General features: G+C 39.1%; 1 protein-coding gene across 9 annotated transcripts in view; it reads right to left on the bottom strand.

Moving 5' to 3' along the window:
- Nucleotides 1–20,433, bottom strand: part of DOCK3 (dedicator of cytokinesis 3) — a 209,663-nt gene that overhangs the window by 139,105 nt on the left and 50,125 nt on the right. For 8 of the 9 annotated variants that reach the window (XM_021409194.1, XM_021409197.1, XM_021409195.1 and 5 more), the window contains exon 6: nt 5,677–5,825. The exons of the other annotated variant lie outside the window; for it this stretch is intronic. In XM_021409194.1, the coding sequence (XP_021264869.1) occupies nt 5,677–5,825 (149 nt within the window). The remainder of the gene's footprint in view (nt 1–5,676; nt 5,826–20,433) is intronic. 9 annotated transcript variants of the gene reach the window in all.

Below are 20,433 nucleotides of genomic sequence, written 5' to 3'. Positions count from 1 at the left end.
GAACTATCAAAAGTTTATTCTGTAAACTGCCAAATCTAATCATAGCCTGATATTGTTCTGGTGTCAACATTTCAGCTCTTTAGAGAACTAAAGACAAACTGCTTGAACTCATTACTCACACGACAAAGTTAATTTCTACTTAATAATGTTCAACACAGCTGCACAGCATCCCTGTGAAACTTACCTGCTACCCTATTTTTAGTTAAATCCCTTAACACCGTGGATCTCCAGCTCAGAAGATTCTCATTCTCTAAAATTACGTTAATCCTGTGCAATATTTGTTCACAGCAGATAAAGGCTCCTTTTCCTTTACTACTCATATTGTGCGCATTGAAGTCCAGGTTTATGAATTTAATCTTTTTTTTTCCTCCAACAAAAGACTGACAACATCACGTTTGAAATGACAATGACAGTCAGTGGCCCACTTTCACTCTGTATTATAAAATACTGTGGGGATATAAGAGCACCAGCTGCCAAGCAATATTTCTGCAAAACATACCATGCATAAAAATGAGGTAACGTGCTGGTTGGTCTCTTTGACAGTTCCTCTCTCCGCAGCACTTTCTTTGACAAGCATTTTCGTTCACAGCATTTTGATGTGGTTTTTATTGTGCCCTAAGTCTCCACTGACTTTCAAAAATATTTCCCAAGTGCCCCTACAAAAGATTCCCAGCCCGGCAGATCTCTCTTGGTACCATACGTCTGGGGCAAGTTCTACTGACATTCAGAAACTCCCTCTCTTCCACAGAGCAGTCCTTAGAACTTAAGACTTGATTTTACCTTCTTCGGTTGGGGAATGAATCTCTGTGCTTTTCTCTCCGATAATACCAAGACAAACTGATGACCAGTGTTAGCATTTGTAAGATTGACAGGGATGGACATACAATTCACTTGGTTGGCCTTCAGGAGAAAATCAACTTGGTTTAAATTTGATTTGGTTTTGAAGAATTATCTTACATTAGAATATGTCCATAAACATATAAAATGAATACCAGACTATTTCAAATTCATAAACACACATTACAGCAATTCTTCCATGAAGTACCTTGCAGAAATACTGTCATTTGACTAAAAGATGTGCTCAGGAGGCACACACAGTCTTGAAGAACAGACTGGGAGAACCTCATTGCATTTCTAGAGTGTTCAACACCTCCTCCCTTTGCTCCAAAACCACACATCTTACCCCAGCTCTGTCTCTAACTTTGCAGCCACACATTTTCATCATATTCCCTCTCTATGTTAAAGCCTCATTTAATATTTCTCATGTTCCTCTAATAAAAGTACACTTAAAACAAAGGTGGAGCAGGGAAAAGAAATGACTCCGACAGCTGTTTACATGAACTGTAGACCTGAAATAAAACAGATGGAAATACAAAAAATGAACTACAAGGGCTCCAGTCTATAAAGAAATCAGTAAAACACTGATGTAATGTTACACAGGAAACTATTTCTTAAAATGAAGATGAGGAGTAGTAGAAAGTAAGTATTCTTAGTAAGAAATTAAAGGAAATGGCAGCAAACTCATCTGAGCATGGAAGTATCAGAACACAGAGTGAGGTATGAAGGTTCTGCTCCGAGATGATATCCAGGAGAGCTCCTTACAGCCTGAATCCCTTCTCTATCATCACGTTACAAGTACATTCAGGAGAAGAGGAAAAACACTGCGTATCCAGACAGAAATGGCAACTATTCTTTCTGCAACCTTCTTAGGGGCTTTTCATTATGGTTGCTTACACTGTTCACTACTACTTTGCTCATGTTTGAAGCAGCAATGACACCCACTGTAATAAAGAATTTCTTCTATTCTCATGGGAATTTCCCAATATTACGCCCTCACATTTACTGTCAATAAACATCTGCAGATACATTTTCCACACTTCAATCAAGTTGTTGCAATACTATCAGGAAGTAATTATTATTCCTTTATGTCATGAAAAATACGTCAAGAGAGTAAGTCACTCAAAAACCATGCTTACTTCACTGGATCACGCTATTCCCTCAACATTGCTACACGTTAGTATTAAGTTGGTACTAACACTGCAACTGCCACTGGCTTGCCCACTGCAATTCTGAGATAAAAGACAGACATGAAGGTAGTGTTTCATTTTACTAACGGTGTGAAAGACTCATTTCTAAGATTCTTTTTCCTGTTTTTTTTTCGTTAAACACTGGTTTGTAACTTTTGTCTACGTATCTTCCTTAGCATTGTATTTGAAGATTTCTTTCAGTGCACTGTTTAAACAACATTGCAAGTGAAAAATAGTCTTTGACTGAAAAGTAACCTAAATCTACAAATTGATTTTGTTCATCTGCCCAAGATCTCAAAATTTTGGTGGCTCCCCTTTTCCTACTTTCTTTCTGAGCCTAAACATGGAGCATCCCAATTTTATAGAGAAGGAAGCGTCCTTGGTTCAGTATGAAAGGGAAAATGATTGTGATCAGAAACTTGGATGCCTTCTCCTGGCAGGTACTGTATGAATCTGAAGGTCACTGAAGATGAATTCCGATGTTTAAGTTGAATTACTTTGAAGAACCTTCACCTGTATTTTTGGTAAATTATGCATCTGCATGCTATAGCAATTAATTTTGGAGCAGAAGCAGAGCATTCCCATTTCAAACAAAGTCTGTACGGCAGATTCCTTCTGCTTTCAGTGCAAATGACTGTAAAATGACAATGATTTTTCTTATGAAGCAAGTTCAATTCTGATTTTATCATCCTACACATGAGTAAAAGTTGAAAATCTTACTCATTTTTAATCTTAAAATAAACAAAACACAAACAACTGAATGTTTCAAAATCAAGTTTCTATTTTACTTATAATTTAAAATGAGATGATGAACTTCAGATATCATTTCTATAATATGATTTAAAATAGGACGATGAATTGAATTGTAGAGGTCAGTTTTTATACATATATATATACACACATACACACACACACACGTTTCCTGCAGTACAATTATTTCCCTATTGTTTTTAGGCCACTGGACTCTCTTAACAGCATTTCACACTTCAATTGATCAATGCCCAAATAAATTATATCAGAGCAAAATATTTAAAAAAACCCAGTCTTTTTAATGTTCTGTATAATACCTAACAAGATATGCAGGCAAAATATGAGATTTCACCTGTGCAAAGATACACAGAAGGGTGCCTCAGCCCTAACGTCTAAAAGCACTGAGATGCTGATCTAAAAGTGCTCTTCTGATTACTTGGGAAATAAAAAACCTATACAGTATTAATATCAGCCACTGCATGCATATAAAAACAACCTAACTGTGGATAACTGGAAGGGGAAACAGCATCATAAAAAAAGACGCATCATAGTTTTGCACTGGGGAGAATGAATGCATCCGTAACAGAAGATTAAATCAGTACAGAAAGTAGAATTTAGTACTGCATTATAAGAATGACTAGCAACAATACAGAAGGTTAGCAACCTATTTTTGAATGAATTATATTCCTTCATTTTTAAGAGACCAAGCTACAGAGTAAGCTTCCTTAATATTTTAAAATAAGCATACAGAAATAAGCAAAACTTCACTGCTGTACTTCCAAAACCAGCCCAAATTAATATAGCCCAAATTAGTTCTTCACAAAAACCCATCTAATTCCTAATCCAGGGAGTGTATTTCTTCCTTGATTCCTGCCAGCTCCCACAACAACACAAGGGATGACCATCAGAACTGCTGCCAGGTTACTTAAATGAAAACAAGACCCGTTCAAAAACCAGACAAAAAAGTCCTAACTCGCAGTGACAGGAAATGGGAATTTCATGTTTGCATCACTCCCTGCCAATGAATGCAATGCATTAGTGATCAACGTCAGAATAAAGGTAGCTTTAGGCTGAATAACATGCTACATACTAGTGTAAAACTTCTGAAAGCTACTTGGTCACGGAACGTCTCCTATTGAATTATACCATTTTGAACAATTACAGACCTGCTCAAATTGCATGTGTTTCAGTTCCTCAGTTAATACTAACGTTAGTAATGGCATTTTTCATTTATTTGCAAATCTCAAATACGACAGAACTCAGAATTCTGTTATTCCTTGAAAAAAAGTACTATGCAAACACACATATGAAAAACAGTGTTTTTACCAAAGACACTTGGTCATGAGTTTCATGATAAAATTCAAAGGGGAGATACAAGAAACTGCTGTTGATCGTCCACAGTTCCATCTATATTTAAACATCTCATCGTGTACGGATGCAATTAAATGTCTTTTCAGTCACATAGATCTTTATCCAGTTCCTTTACTGATACCCTCTTCTGTTTCAGTATGCATCTCTGATGCTATGTACCTATTGTTATATATTACATTCTTTATTCTTACATGAGAAATGAATTTAATCACGAGCACGTTTTTATCTACTGATTTACCTGATGCTTTTCCACAGGTGTCACGCATTGGATTTGCCTTTATAGTTTTAATGTGCTTCATATTGCATGATTTTACATTTAGTGCATTTTTTAAAAAAAGCTTTCTGCAGTCAGCCGTTTCTCTTCACTGCTGTCTGCTTTCCTCATATTTTCTTCTTACAGCATTCCTGCTACTTCCAGTTGCTAACTTCATCCATGCACTCTTAGAGGAAGAAGTGTCTAGACAATGTTCAAACATGGTTTCTTGGTTCCCATTTAATCCAGGAGGAATAACAATGGAAAATATCTGTAGGTCTGAATTGCAGACCAACGACTTGATGACATCTCTTATGTTAAGTCCGTCAGAGCTTTTTTTCATTAGGAGAGAAGTGAAATGTAGTGTGGGGGCTAGCAAAGATATCCTGATAGTGTGTGAGTGCATGTTTCAGAGGGAGTATGTGACTAAGGAGTGGAGTCATAAAAAAAGATATGTTCGTGAAAAACATTTGCCTTTCTTCCTTAGTTATCAACTTAAGATAATTCATTGCTCCCCGCCCACCCTCCACCCCTCCTATTTTAATTAGCACTAATTCTACCCCTACCTGAAAAGCAGTTGCTACATGCCTGAGGAGGGTGGTATTTACTTTGAAAAGGTCAAATGAATGTCAAGCAAAACTTACCTGTCTGATAGACTGTATCTCAGAGCAAAGCCAGCTCTGTTGAAGGGCTGGTGTTTGTGTAACTGTACCTTATTACCATTTCACCTGCTATCTGAATTGCAGTATACGCTAGCTCTTTAAAAAATTACCCACAAAGTCACAGTGGAATTTACCGAGGAGTCTAAACCTCTAAGAAGTTTCATCAACAGCCAAGTACATCAATTATATTAAAAATCTAGACATCACAGTCTCAGTTTCAACATATCTGTTACCGGTGAGATTCTGTAGTTATCGCAACAACCATTAAAATACATATTCAATGGAAAAAAATGGGGTTTAGTATCTACGAACACACATTCCCAGGCATAATATCCACTCTACTGATACAAACAAAGAAAATTGACCTAAATCACTTAAAAGTGCATATAGCCTTAGAAAAGACCTACAAATATTAAGCAGATGGCTCATCTGTTAGTAGCAGCAGCAGACTTACGCAGTAAACTCACTGTAAGAAGTTGTATATGATTTCCAAATAAGCAAGTGTTCTGTTCATAAATGCTATTGGAAAGTAAAGTTTTGTTCTGCTTTTTTCTTCTAAATTAAAGCTATTTAAAAATAATTAGAACAGTACCCAGCTGGTACCTGTACTTACTCATTGCCCCAGTCCAGCCTCACTGTGAGGTGTCTCTTGACCTCTCGCACCTGATCCTGCGTCAAGTGACCTGACAGCAGCTGTCTACGTAGGTCAATGAGTTCATTCATCACATGGCGCAGTTTGTAGAAAAGATCTACCTTATGCTTCTGTAAAGGCATATTTTTGGGAGGGGAGGGGAAGAGAAAGGGAGAGGGAAAAAAAGTGAAAGAAAAAAGAGATAAGTTTGGAAAGAGAAAAAAGGAAGGGAGGCAAAAGAAAAGGGGTGGGGAGAGAAGAAAAGGGCAGGGAAGAGAGGGGGAGAGAAAAAAAAAGACAGGGAGAGAGAGATTTGTAAGTTCGGAGAGAGAAAGAGGGGGAGAGAAGACAGACCAAGACAGAGGAAAGAGAAAGAGAGAGATTAATAAGTTACCAAATTTACATTTAATTACCCTAGAGGAATATTAATCCAGTTTGTACAAGCTTTAAAATACTTATATCAAAAAGCAGTGTTACTGATGCTATTTAAATTGAATAACTTACTTCTACATTTTGGGCTCAATTTGCTGAGGGATCCACTTTCTGATGGAACCTAATCCCATAGCTAAAACAGTTCATTACGTGCAACAGTGATCACTTATTCCAGTCAGCTAATAAATACAGAGCGGGGAAAACGTCTGCCTTCAGTCAGCAGTTAACATAATGCTCTGAACAGTTAACAATGATGATTTACCACACTGGAAAAGCAATTCTTATATTTTAAGTATTCTCCTTACTGAAAATCACCCTGGTTTCTATGATAAGAGGTAGTGGGAAAAAGAATATTCATTATATGCACTCTGGAAGGGACTAAAATAATTACTGATAAAATCTACCTGAAAAACTACTTTCAAAGAGGAAAACTACCACAAAAGGTAAAAAAAAATAAAAATACAAACCACACCATTACTAGCAAAAATTTTCTAAGCAGCTAACCCTGCAATCACTTCCAACAGTACACTTCAGATGTGGGAAAGAGGCAGAATAGGAAATGCTCGTTCTCCTGTGCAGGAATTAACTACATGGGAAGACCTCTCCAAAGAGGCAACTCTGAAGGTAATAGCAAAGACCACCTATAAGCACCCACAGCATAGAGAAGGGTGTCTGTGCTACTCCTGTATCTGCTAGTTAAGAATTGTGTGTCAAAAAGGCTTTCCTCTATAGTCACGCTGCATAAAATAGCTGCTGGGTAACAAATGAAGAACCAAAGGAGGAAACGAACTAATCACTGACTGCAGCTCAATTTTCATCGTTTGTTTTTTAAACAACTCAATTTCATTCCTACCTGTAAGCAAAGCTTGAAACCTAAGGATCTCACCTGGGGAAAACACAGGGGCTAAGCCTGAGACTTCACAGGCTAGCACTGTCCTGATTGCATTTCTGGTTGCGTTTTGTAAAAGCTCTCTAAACAAAGATACGGTCATTTATCTCTACTAGATCTGACAGAGGAACATCCACAGAGTGTTTCCTATTACAACATATTATTAGAAAAAACTGTTTTCACGTATCTTACAAAAAATAAGTAACATGAGATGAAAAAAGAAGTTCCATCTACTTGAATTTGTTTCCCAGCAAGATTACTAGACTTGTATGGCTTCCAGAAACAAGTTTCAATACATCCAGTTTTGATCAGAAATGTATTAATTTTTCCAAGCCTGATTAAATATCTGTATCACTGAATTAGGTTGAGCACAGATGGGATTATCTGGAGTTCCTAATCAATTTTGAGATGAAAAAATGCACAAATCATTCAACTACACTTCAGCATTGATTTGGCCCCTTCTGAAAGAGCTGAAACACGGACACCAACAGAAACATATTTCCACAGCTGGAAATACTTACTCTGAGAAGATAATCATGTATAGCTGGTAAGTATGCAATGACTAGAATTGCGTTCAGGTTTTCTCATGAAGTGAGATGCTAAGGAAATCATACTCAAGCTGATAAAGACGGTAGGCCTAAAGAAGCTTCTGTTTTTACATTGCATTTATGCAAAAAAGAAAAAGTTGCAACTTTCTCTGACGCAAGATGAAGACAAGCAAATTCACTATATACTGTCTATAATGAGCTGGCCATCAAAAGGTCACGAGAACCAGCTCCAAAATCATCATATAAAGACTTCTCAAAGAAACCTACTGAGATGAAGAAAGTTACAACCTCACTCTTGCATTGACAGTTCAAGGTTATCATTAATTCAAGCCCAGAACACCACGCTGGTTAAATTACTGTATGTTTGAGAGTTCTTTCCTGCAGTATCAGAAGCATTTACTTCAACCCCAGATAAACAAGAAATGAGATTGTAAAACACAATTTCGTAAAAGCAAGACACATTAGGTCCTACACTAGTCTGAAAAAGCTTCTCTACCCTGAGCAGGATGGGGAGGAAGGCAAACGGGGACTGTGGTCAGTCTGCAGCAGCACCATTCTGCTCTCTTTCTTCTCACACTTCTCCCTGAGCCCTTCCCACAGGCTACAGTTCCTCAGGATCAACCTGCTCCAGCACGACCTGTCAAGGGTACTGCTCCACTGTGCTTCCCTCGCGGGCTGAGGGGGAATCTCTGCTCAGGCCCTGGGAGCATCGCTCCAGTGCCCTCCAACCTTGTCCTCTGACGATTCTTGTGTTCCTAGGGCTGTTTCACATTCTCCCTTCCTCATCCTCACTGCCTGTGCAGCACTTTGTCCCTCCCAAAAGGCACTTCCCCGCAGGGTCAGCACTGACAGCCCAGCCCTGCCCTGAGGTGTGGCAGCCACAGAACCACCTGGATCCTGGGCCCGGCCCAGGCAGGGCCCACACAGAGACCTGGGAACCCAGCACAGGAGTTTGAGTTCTTTAATGAGCTGGTGACGTAACATGGGCTTCCAGTGACACACGTGTACAGAGGACATTTTACTCAAGATGCCTCATAAGGATTCTAAAACCAGAAGCTGGACAAAGCTGCTCGACACGTAGGTACAACAACAAATGCACTGTTTCACAACTGCAGCGGCTTTGAAACACTAATGCTGCCTTTGTCATTTTTTTCTAAATAAACAGCACACAACATGAAAATATAAAAGACTGGTGATGTATTCATTGAATGACAGTATGGTTGGGTTGGAAGGGACCTCACGGCCCCCAGCCCCACCCCTGCTGTGGGCCGGCTGCCCCCCAGCTCAGGCTGCCCAGGGCCCCTCCACAGCCTGGGGCACCTCCAGGGATGGGCACCCACAGCAATGGGCAGCAGTGCCAGCACCCCCTGAGTGAAGAGCTTCTCCCTTATGTCTAATCCAAAACTCCCTTCTTTCAGTTTGAAGACATTATGCCTTGTCCTACCAGCACACTCCCTGACAAGGAGTCCCTCTCCAGCTTTCCCATAGCCCCTTTACACACGGAAAGGTCTCCCTGGAGCCTTGTCTTCTCCAGGCTGAACAACCCTAGAGGAAGGACACTCCAGCCCTCTGATCACCCTCCTGGCCAGATAACCGAAATCATAATCATTTTGCTACCATGATTTCATGTAACACTACTGTAAAGATATTGGAATTTCAAGAACTGTCCCTTTAGGACTCCTCTGATACAATTGTGTTGGGCTCTAATGGGGGAGAGGGACAAAAAACATCATTTTTGTTATGAGAGCAAGTGAGTAGACATTTCCCAGGTTCCCTCTTATGGGTTTCAGTATCTCAGATAGTAAAGCCTGCAAGCATCATCAGCAGATGAGAAGAAACAGTAAATCTCAAAACAACACGAAACACTTTACAGTTTCCTTTGGATTTTGCAATTAAGCAAATTATTTTATATTACAGTTCTTGTACTGTAGATTTGTGCCATATTTATAGTTTAGTCTTATACAAAGTCTCTAATGTTATTACCATGCAAACCTTAAAAACGACATACTTTACAATAAATGGTTTAATACAGCTATCAAAATGTTTCCAAGCAATGCCACTCTTGCAAGGCTTCCTTCTAAAAACTGATAATTCATTTCAAATCATTCAAATTAATATCAAACAATTAACTACAAGGAAGTATTTTACTTTAGAAAGACATCGGTCTTCCGGAAGACCACAGAAGCATAACTGACTGCTGGAATTTGACAGAGGCTTTTTGATTCGGGGCCTAGAGCTTCTTACTGTAAGCTTGTATTTCTAGTATAAAGCAGATGAAGTCGCTGCTGATGAGAAGGTATTTGGCCTTGATATCCACTTATCCAAACTGCACCAAGAAACATAGCTGTCACATGTTTCTCTGAGAAACACAAAACTATTTAATGGGTATATATTTAAAATGTATTTATTTTTGGACATTTTATGTGAACCGAGAAAGAATGCCCCGTTTCCAGACCTTGCAGTACAAGGAAACGAAGGGGAGTAAAATGGATCATCAAAATATAGCATATCCTATCTACACAAACACTAATTATCCCAGCTACCTCTCCGTTACATAATTATCAGTTGGCTCACCTCAGGGTCATGACAGCTGAAGTGCCTCTTCATGGATAAAAGCCAGACCTTACGGGTCAATGCAAGCAACACATCTCAGGGATAAGGAAATAAACTGACATGAGACTTGTGTGGGAGATGTGGATAATACAGGATAATGCAGGTAACAAGCCTGGCACCCACAGAAAAGCTAAGGAATCTGAGAACATGGTTAATGTATTACATAGATAAGCTGTGAAGATTGACGGGCCAATACCAATACACACTGAACCAAAAAGAGGAGTACAGAAGTAGCTGGACCAGCTGTGTCCCTAAAACATTCCAGTTTCATTTCTGAGGAGCAGGGTGTAAGACTTACAAAATTATAAATACAGAAATATTTAGACAAGGACAGCTCCAGTCAGAATCACTGAAATGTTTCTAACAGCAAATTCTGAAAATGCAGCAAACGTGACAAGGGAGGTGTGTAAAACACACTGAGGACAAAGATATTTTAGAGAAATCAATTAGTCTTAAAATGTGAATTTCTGCGAGGACTATCTTCTACAGACTTGTTATTTGTGTCTGGCAAGCTTTGTTGTCTTAAGAAAACACGAAGGAACTTAACTGAGGTTTCAGACCTTATGAGAAATTTAGCTGAAGTCACGGAAAAATTCCTAACATTATGAAAAAGAAATCTTGAGAGACAATGTAAACATGAACAATTTAACTGTGGAATCTATGTTAGATTTCCATGATAATACAGCACATGAATGATAGTGCCTGGATTTCTGCTAAAGCAAGTGAAAAACTGCAATGGCAAGGTCTACATGCAAATCTACTCTGAAAAGTAATTTGATGTAGTTTGATAGAAAAAAGATTATCTGTACTTCTGAAGAGAAAATTGAATGAATTGGATAGAAGGCATAATTCTAAACTGAATGTACAAAATTTAGTAAGAAACGTTAAGAAACTATGGAATGGTAAAAATACAGAATATTGAAAAGATGGAAACATAGAACTGCTCATGTTGGGAAAGACCTTCAAGATCATCAAGTCAAGATGATGACGTGAGGATCTGAAGACTCAGACTTAGAAGAAACACTTTCCCATTTACCTTGTATCTCCACTGTAGACATAAGGTACGGTCCAATACCAGAACCAACCTACTGGACTACACAGTCTTCGGTCAACTTCCCATATAACCGCTTACAGTTTTATGTAACAGAAACAATAGATAGAACATAAACACAGAGCTATAAACGAATAAGACAGAGAGAGATGAAATCTACTTTTCTGGTAGCCCTTTTACAAGTATAACAAGATCAACCGGAAATTTTTTGAAAATTACTGGCCAAAGCCCACACTTTAAATGTGACTTGCAATGAATTAAATGGCCCTGCATGCACACACACCTTAACTATCCTGCCTTGTTCTATTACAGATCCGAAAGACACTTTACATTTTGGCGTGCCCGAGGGACAGGATGCCCTGGCACAGGTCATCCAGAGAGGTGGTGATGCCCTGACCCTGGAGACATTCAAGGTCAGGCTGGAGGGGCTCTGAGCTCCTGATGGGGCTGTGGGTGTCCCTGCTCAGTGGAGGGGTGTTGGACTGGTTGATCTTTAAGGGTCCTTTCCAACTCAAATAATTCTATGATCCTATGATTTAATAATGGTTACAAAATACAGAAAATAAATAAGGAAAAGTAACATTAAGCTAAGATAAAGTAAAGCGAACCATAATCTATCCCCACTAAAACTAAAAAGTACATTTCCAAAGGGTTGTGGAGCCATCCTGGAGTTTTTACAAGAGACTGGTTGAGCTCACGCTTCTTAGATGGCATACCACTGAACATTCAACAAACACATTAATCTCTCAAATAAGGAAGACAGAGAGTAAGGCACTTCTGTTTATTTTCATTCTTCTGTCTTGAAGTTCTCTGATAGTTAATACAGATGCATTAACATGAATCATATTTATTCCTTCCTATGAATATTCATAACCTTTACTTTCAAACAAATTATTTTCTCCAACATAAATCTGGTTTAAATTCTCTGTTCACTCTCAGTGGGAATTTCAGTTTACAGGGTGTATTAAAGCAGAGTAAATTAGAGTGACAGAAGGAGACCTCCACATTGTTACTAACAGACTTTTCACAGGCTCCGGACAGGCTTTTCCCTCACACTATGTTAGATGACATTACCTGAATCACCATAAACTATGCTTAACTAGTACAGTAACTTTTTTCTGCATACATTCTGCTTCTTCCAAATAGCGAAACCCTTAAGCTAAGAGCTGTTAGACACATTCCATGTGCATCAGTAACTTCATTGAAAAGCTTCCTTGCCACTCTTGGCAACAATGTAAGCAGAAATGACACGAATGCTGGCTTTCCCCTAGTTACTAAGAAGAATGAAGACGGTGATATGAATTCTTAAATTATGCGGAAGCAGATTTTGTATGGACATCCTCAAACTTGCAGCATGTATGCAAGCTCTCTTCAAGACTCATTATTCCCACCATTCCTCTGATATGTATTAGAAATTTAATTTGTGCTGAAATTTTGCTAGCATCCTCCTCCTCTTAGAAGTATGTAACATGCTTTAAAAAAAAAATTAAATGCAAATACAATGAAGTTCTATATGAATGATAGAAAACTTCAATTATTTGACCAACTCCAAAAAATGAAGCGCTATGTTTACACCAAAGCTACCTACACACAAGTCCAAAATCCAGTGATGCACTGTATCTGTTGCAAACAGAATGAACACACTACAGATTTGCATGGTTATAAACATCGTAACATTACAGTAGCAGTACACAGCAGTACTAAGGGAAATAACAAAAGACAAAGGAGAAGACTAATTTTATACAAGTTATTCATTCCTGAAAAAGAGCTTTTTTTTCTTTTCTACAGTCTCTGTTACTGCCTACTACAGGCAGTGGGTGACACGTGTTTTCACAGTATTTGACAATGCAGCCCATCTCAAGTTCAGGGCTCTTCGCAAAGTACAATGGAGTAAAATGTATCAAGGAGAGGTTAGTACCACATTACAGCTGGTCTCCAAGAACAAGTTTTCTCTCTTTGTTCCCATCACCTCACAGACCTTAAACCTGCAGATGTAACTCAGAACTTCTTTTACAGACAGCAATGCGTTAGGGTACAAAGGAGAAAACGTTTTCAAATTCCTGTTACAAGTAATTTTTCCACTTTAAAAATCAGTTATGCTATACTCATAAATAACGATAGATACCAGCTGTTAAGATGTGTATCTTATCTGTCCTATCTTTTTCTTACTTACAGCCTCAGATACTTGAGCTATCCATAGAGCAACTTGGTACAAACAACAGATGTCAATGTTAAACAAATCCAGCAAGGCTCTGGTGTCTGACTTCATGCTATTAGCACTCGTGTGCTCTTGTTACTTTTAGGCTGTACCATCACCACCAAGAAACACAAATTGGCCTAAATGAGACAGGTCATAATTCTGGATGTAAATCAGTGTTGTTTAGCTTGTTATTTAACCAAAAAATGGGATAAAAAGTAAAGAGATCTTGCCAAGGCGTGATTGAATTTCCTAACTTAGGATTAACTGCAACATTAACCTCTCTCCATTGCATCGTAATAGACTTGTAGCAAAGCTTGAGGAAATGGAATTGAAGGGGATAATTACTCAGACAAACTTCGAGATTTAATTTTCATTCAGAATTTTTAATGCTATAAAACCAGTGACATTAATAACATTCCCTTCCTCTTCAATCCATATCATGTTTACAGAAAGCAGTTCCAAATCCTCTGCATATTAAGTGTATTTAATTTGTTTTCATTTTGAAAAGAACATGAAGTTTAAGATACGTTTATTTTCCCTTCTGAGAAAAAAAAACGCATGCAAAGCTTTTGCTGTTTAATCAAGCATGATTTCCTCCGTGTTTATTTCCCTGCTGCCTCTGTGCCTCCCTCCCCCTCCTCCCCTGAACGGCTTTACCCTGTCATGGCACTGGTAAATGAGCGCAAGAGGAAGATAGCAAAATGTATGGTATTGTCACACTTGCTCAGAAGCATTACTATATAAACTAACTAGAAGAAATACAAGTCAACCTTCAGAAAGATGAGAGCATGGAAAGAGCACAAGAACAGACAGCTACACAAAAAGAGGCTTCCTTCCTTTTTCCCCAGCATCTGGTCCCAAATCTCCCTCTGAATAAGATCAGCACAACCGAACTGAAATACGAGTGGAGCTAAGGAGAAAGGGCTGTAAATCTATTAAGAAAGAGTCTCCAGCATATATACAGCTGACTTCTACAGCAGGCAATTCTGTCATGCCTCTGGGAGGTGTATGAAGGCCTTCTGGGTCGAGTATCCACAGGGCACGTTTTCCAAGCTTCTTTTATTACATGAAGAATAAATTATCCTGACTGCAAGACCATAGAGGTTGGAGGTTTGAGAAAACTAGAAACATCGTGAGACTTCAGGCAGCACCTCCAAACTGGGCAACACTGAAAATACCTATTCAAGCATGCCGCTGGCCATGCTCAACACCACTCCCTCCACCCGAGGAAGAGCTTCCACAAGTAACGAAGCGCTGCTTTTGACGAAGGCTGTCTGCTAAGTATGAGATCCCTGCAATGAAGGAGCTCTAATAATTAGAACTAAAACTGATATCAAGTGTTCTTCTGTTCACCATCATCACCGTCTACTCCTTGGGTAGGCTTGAAGACTTCTGTCCAGTGTCTATCTGTATAAAAATCAGTCATAATGGTACTTTAGATACATAATGTGTTCTCATGTGGTCTTCCACTGGGAAGACTGATTGTCCTGATCCACAGCAAGTGTATTTTCTCCCCTCCCCACCACTCAAGAAGTGCTGGTACAGCAAACCTTGCAATATTGTTAAGACTGGCAAAAAGAAAAAAGGCAGAGTTTCAACCTGCTGCTGCTGCCAGCTCGTACAGCCATCCAGAATGTCTCCTGCTGGAGCTACTGCCCCTCTCTGCCAACAGAAGCCACTTATTCTCTAATCCATTAGAGGATGGGAAATGCTACGATCTTCATCTAGAAAAGAGATAAACTTGGGGAATTTGAGGGAGGTCCTGCACTCAGTACTAACTTGTAGTATTTACCTGTCAGACAAATTATAAATGAAAACATTTTACTCTGAAATGAATTCAAATAGTATTGAATAAAGATAGAAGCATATGTATTTTGTACTTCACACAGTCTTTTTACCATTACTTAAATGCAAAGTAACTTACAGCATTCAGAAGTAAACCATGACTGAATGGATACATTCTTTTGCAAAAATAAGTATCTCCCCAAACCAGCCACGTTTAAGTCATTTTCTGTGTGACACAAAAATTATATTACCTTTCATGTCATTTTGAGTTAAATGCTTTTGTTTCCACTTCGAGGAATGATGATGGTATCTCTATTACAAGGTAGATTGGTGAATAATTAACATGCTCACACTAATTAACAACAAATTGTCTAAATTACAACTTATATAAATACCTAACAAGGAATTCAAACTAAATATAGTAGATAACAAGTGCTGTAAGATGCATATTTTCCCCTTAACAATCCCTTACACTGCTGTGTCAAATTCTGAAGTTGAAAAATGCTCTCTCCAATTTAACTTCAGCACCAGCTCCTTCAATGCTATTTACATATTTAAGAGGAAACTTCCCATTGACCGGAGTTGAAGTGCATAACCTGATAAATCCAGCCTTTTTCAGCTTCCCCCAAACAGTGTTACACAGCACACAGAATTCTCATTCACACATGTGCAGGGGTCTGGAATCAGTACTACTACTTTGGACACAGCAGCAAGAAAAACATTTTCCAAAGAAATCACAAGTTCTGAAGAACTGAGGCTACATATGTCATCTTAAATGTCTCTATGGAATCTGTCTCTTGATAAGATGCTTATGCAGCTCATGCCACATAAGTACTTTATGTTAGAGAGGATCATGCCAGAACCCAGTTTTTTAAACTTGCGTTAAGGATACTTCAAAGGTAAAGGGAAAAAAAAAGCCACCACCAGAACACATACTATTATACCAATAAAACAGAAGACAGACCAGTATTTGCAGACCAGCTTGATTAGTGGTCTTTGTAATTAATTATCCTGGGCATGACGCCACAGTTTGTCCTACAACATTTCTGTGAATCCCTAAAGAAAACGGCTGAATGTATTCTAACAGCTTTCCAACCACAGCGTTCCCATGCAAATTAACACATGCAGATATTCCAATACTGCTCAACTGCAAAAACCTTACAGCTATGTTTCTCACAGACATGTTGCAGTAAGTCGTGTTCTTCCAAAAGAGAGGATTTCAACTTCAGAGGAACTTCAGTTAGCAAAAAACTTGAAAATTCCATTCTTCTTGTCTAATATTTATTCTGCAATCAACTACTTCATAAAATTAACTGTATTTTTCATATTTCCACATATGTAAGAATTCAGTGTAGCTACCTTACAGTAAAAAAATCTGAGAAATTACATAATTAGAAAGTCTACACATTCTTAAAATCTTGACTTTAGATTATGAGTATCTTGCTGTTTAAGAGATCAGTAAGAAGGAAAAGTTTATATTCACATTTTACACGTAGCATTCACTCTTGTGCAATTCATAGAACCACAGCACGGTTGGGTTGGCAGGGACCTCCCAGCCCCCAGCCCCATCCCTGCCACAGGCTGGCTGCCCCCAGCTCAGGCTGCCCAGGGCCCCTCCACAGCCTGGGGCACCTCCAGGGATGGGCACCCACAGCTCTCTGGCCAGTCTGTGCCAGGGCTTCAACACCTTCTGAACGAAAATCTTCCTAGTGTCTAACCCAAATCTCCCCTCTTTCAGTTTCAATTTGCTGGTCCCGCTGTCCAGGTCATCGATAAAGATGCTGAAGAGCAGCGCTGGTCCCAAGACAGAATGCTGGTGGGCACCACTGGTGACCAGCCTCTACCCGGCCACAGAGCCGCTGAGCACAGCCCTCTGCCTGCAACCAGCCCACCAGCTCCTTATCCACTGAACAATCAATAAACCATTGAAGACAATATAAAACATCCTTTACAGGCTACAGAGACTAAGTCCACCAGATTTACCTGACACGTTAAAAAACAAGATGAGCTAAATCTTAGAGATTTGTGTTTCTGTCACTGCAGGACAACTGAACCAATGTTACTGATAAAATCACACCTGATTTATGCACAGGAGAAAGATTAATCCTAATCCCTTATTTAAGAAGAAATGAAAAAGAGCAAGATGAACCAGAGTATCTCCATGAATTATGAGAAGTTCAGAACTGAAGAGCTCCCAGAATCAGGTACTGCAGTTCAACAAAAGAAAACAGTTTGGAGGAAAAGAAATAACAATCCCTTTATAAAAGGCACAACAGCAGTAGAGGTAGAAGTTGCTGTATTTGGCAACCACGTTGATACTGACATTCCAAACCATGCAGGTGGTGCTGGCTATGCTTAGGTGCAGGTTACGTTCATGTTTTAAGGAAGATGCTTCCAGGCAGCTAACAGCAAACAGAAACGTGCTGCACGATCAGCGCCCGTATTCTGGGACAAGATGGCTTGGAACAGCCAGGAATATTGTTTAAGGATGTCTGAGGCATTAAAGTACAACCAATATAAACAATTTTTTCTTCCTTGCTGGTAAACGCAGCGGCGTATACGGCCTCGGGACAAATGCTGGTAAAATAATAATTGATTCAAATGCAAGCTGAAGATAAGCTCCTCAGCCCCGTGAAAGGACGTGTGAAGCAGAGCAGCTGTACGCTCTGGCATGGGCTGATAGCCACCTCATAGTGCAGCAGGACTGAAAATACAAATGACAATTTTGTAGTTAAAAAGGGAGGGGAAAAAATGTAGAATGCAGAAGTAGTATGTATATGATATATTAGAAAAGCCTGTTTCTAAATATCTGCTTTTACTTGTTCTTTAAAATAGCCAAGCTTTTGTTAAGTAAAAAATTAAAATAGCTAAAAGATGAGGAGCAGAGATAGAAGTAGAAAGGCAAAAGAAAACAGGCAGAATTCTCACCTTTCCCATTAGTGACATTTGTACCGCGTACATGACAACAACTCCACGAATATTTGTAACGTGCTTGTGGTTGGCAGCTGTTAAACTCGCAGATTTTAAACCAAGATCCCAATACCATCAGAACAAAAATAGGTTTTTCTACATAGGGCATTTCATTATTACTAAAAGCAAATACCAAAGCATTTCTGTTGGTATTGAAAACATTTTTGTTCACCTGCCTTAAATGGGGGCACCTCCTGTGGCGGTAATTAGGGGTTTTCACTAGTGCTTAAAATGGAGCAGCACGCTCCACAGACCAAAATGACAAAAATGAGACAAAAGGAAAGAAAGAAAGATATCGTTAACCAGGCTAGCGCTTAGCTTTAGGCATAATGGTGAAAAAACTCCAGTTAATAAATAATAGTCGAGCACCAGCTCAGCATCGTTTGCTGACTGAAACACAGCGCTCCTGGCAATGCAATATCCTCGTGTATGCTACCAGTTCAGCAGTGAAGGATCAGTGTGGACTCAAAAACAAGAGGACTAGCTCAACTCACCCTTACGCTTTGCACACCGAGTGTTTTCTGCTGATCGCCCGCTCAAAGATTTCCAAACTCATCTGTTCTTCTCTACAGTGTTTCAAACGTAAAGAAGCCAAGAAATATACTGAACATCAGTCTTTTCCACTGTTTATATGTAAGTAAGCTGTCATCCTTGACAAGTAGAGAGAAGTCATCAGAAACCACAAAGAATGTCTTTCAAGGGTCTAAGGATCAGCATAGGATCACAGAGACATCATTAGAGAAAGACATCTCAAAAGCTATTAGACTCTCCCATGCTATTCTCTTGCCTGAAAAGAAAATCATAAACATCAGGGCAGTATATACCCTTCCTAATACTTGTTTCATTTTAGTAATTCTGTTTTTTTTCCCAACACAGCTGGTCCTGACTAAACAGATTTAAAGATTCATCAATTTCAAGACCATAAAGGATTATTGTGATTATCTCGTCTGACTTCCCGCAGGGCACTTGCCATAGGAACTCGCTCACAGATTGCCACAACACACTTCCTGGGTGATAATGCAGCTACTAATCATTTAAAATACAAACCAGTCTTGTTTTAAAGATTACAGCAATGCATAAGCAACCATTTCCCATAATTAATTTAACCTCATTGTTAATTATCCTAATTATTAAAATCTGGCTTTATTTCTATACCGAACTTGCATGGCTTCAGTTCATAAATACGGCATTTTGTTATGGCTTTTTCAACAGAACTGACAGATCGTGGTGTGTTTTTGACAGGCTGCCTCCATTAACAATCACCTACCTGGAACCCTTCCTGCATGTACCCGTCTGTAAGTCATAAACAGGCCGACTCCTCACCGGACTTCTGCAGTTCTTCTGAACAAATGTACAAAGTAATTTCTTCACTCGACCCCATATAGGTCAGGCTTCTGCCAAAGTATTATTCTCACTGTTACCTGCTCTTCTCTCTGCCTCTGTCTATGTATTTACCTATTAAACACTGAGGAGGTGTGGAGAAATGACTGAGTCCTTAAAGCACAAAGACTATGCAGAAGACGATATGTATCAATACATAAGGTAAGATATAATCCCAAGACTGAGTCTGGCTGCTTGGATGCTTAGTGTAGAGAAGGTAGGGTTTGGGAAAACAATTTAAACCAAAAACTTGCAGGAAAGAAGAACAGAATAACCTCTTCTCCTTGTCCATAGCAAACAGATTAAGAAATAAGGAGCTTTAAGTAACAGACATTCAGCGCAGCCTTCAGAAAAAAATATTTAACAGTATGGGCCAAAACGTACTGCATTTTTTGAGAGGCTGCAGAACATCTATTGTTGTTGGGAGTTTTTTTCCCTTGTCTTTTTTTTTATTTAAGAAAAAAAACCAATAGGCAAGACAAACACACACTGAAAATGCCACAGTTCAGAATTAACACATCAAAGGGGTTACAGGGTCTAGGTATCCCCACACTTTCTAGGTTCCCCCTCCTATCATTCCTTTCCTTCCATCAAGTATCACCTCCGTTCTGAAGAGGACACTGCAGAACCAGTAGTAGTTGCTCAATAATCACAGTTTTAGTTAATGCACAGACATTTTGATTATTCCTCTCCTTTGTCCTCCAAGATGCCCCAGCCTATTAAGGCAAGGCTCATTATTATCCTCTTAGCTATTAAAATCAAGAAGGCCGATGTTCAATTGGTTAGCTATAATAATGTTTCATCATCTTAAGTGTCACTGCACCTCAGGACACAAACACCATCTGGAGGTCCTTTCTATATTTGGATGTAT

This window comes from Numida meleagris, chromosome 11 (genome assembly GCF_002078875.1).
Source record: "Numida meleagris isolate 19003 breed g44 Domestic line chromosome 11, NumMel1.0, whole genome shotgun sequence".
Taxonomy (NCBI): Eukaryota; Metazoa; Chordata; class Aves; order Galliformes; family Numididae; genus Numida; species Numida meleagris.
Note: the sequence above shows the minus strand (reverse complement) of the source record. Positions and strands in the feature narration are given on the sequence as shown.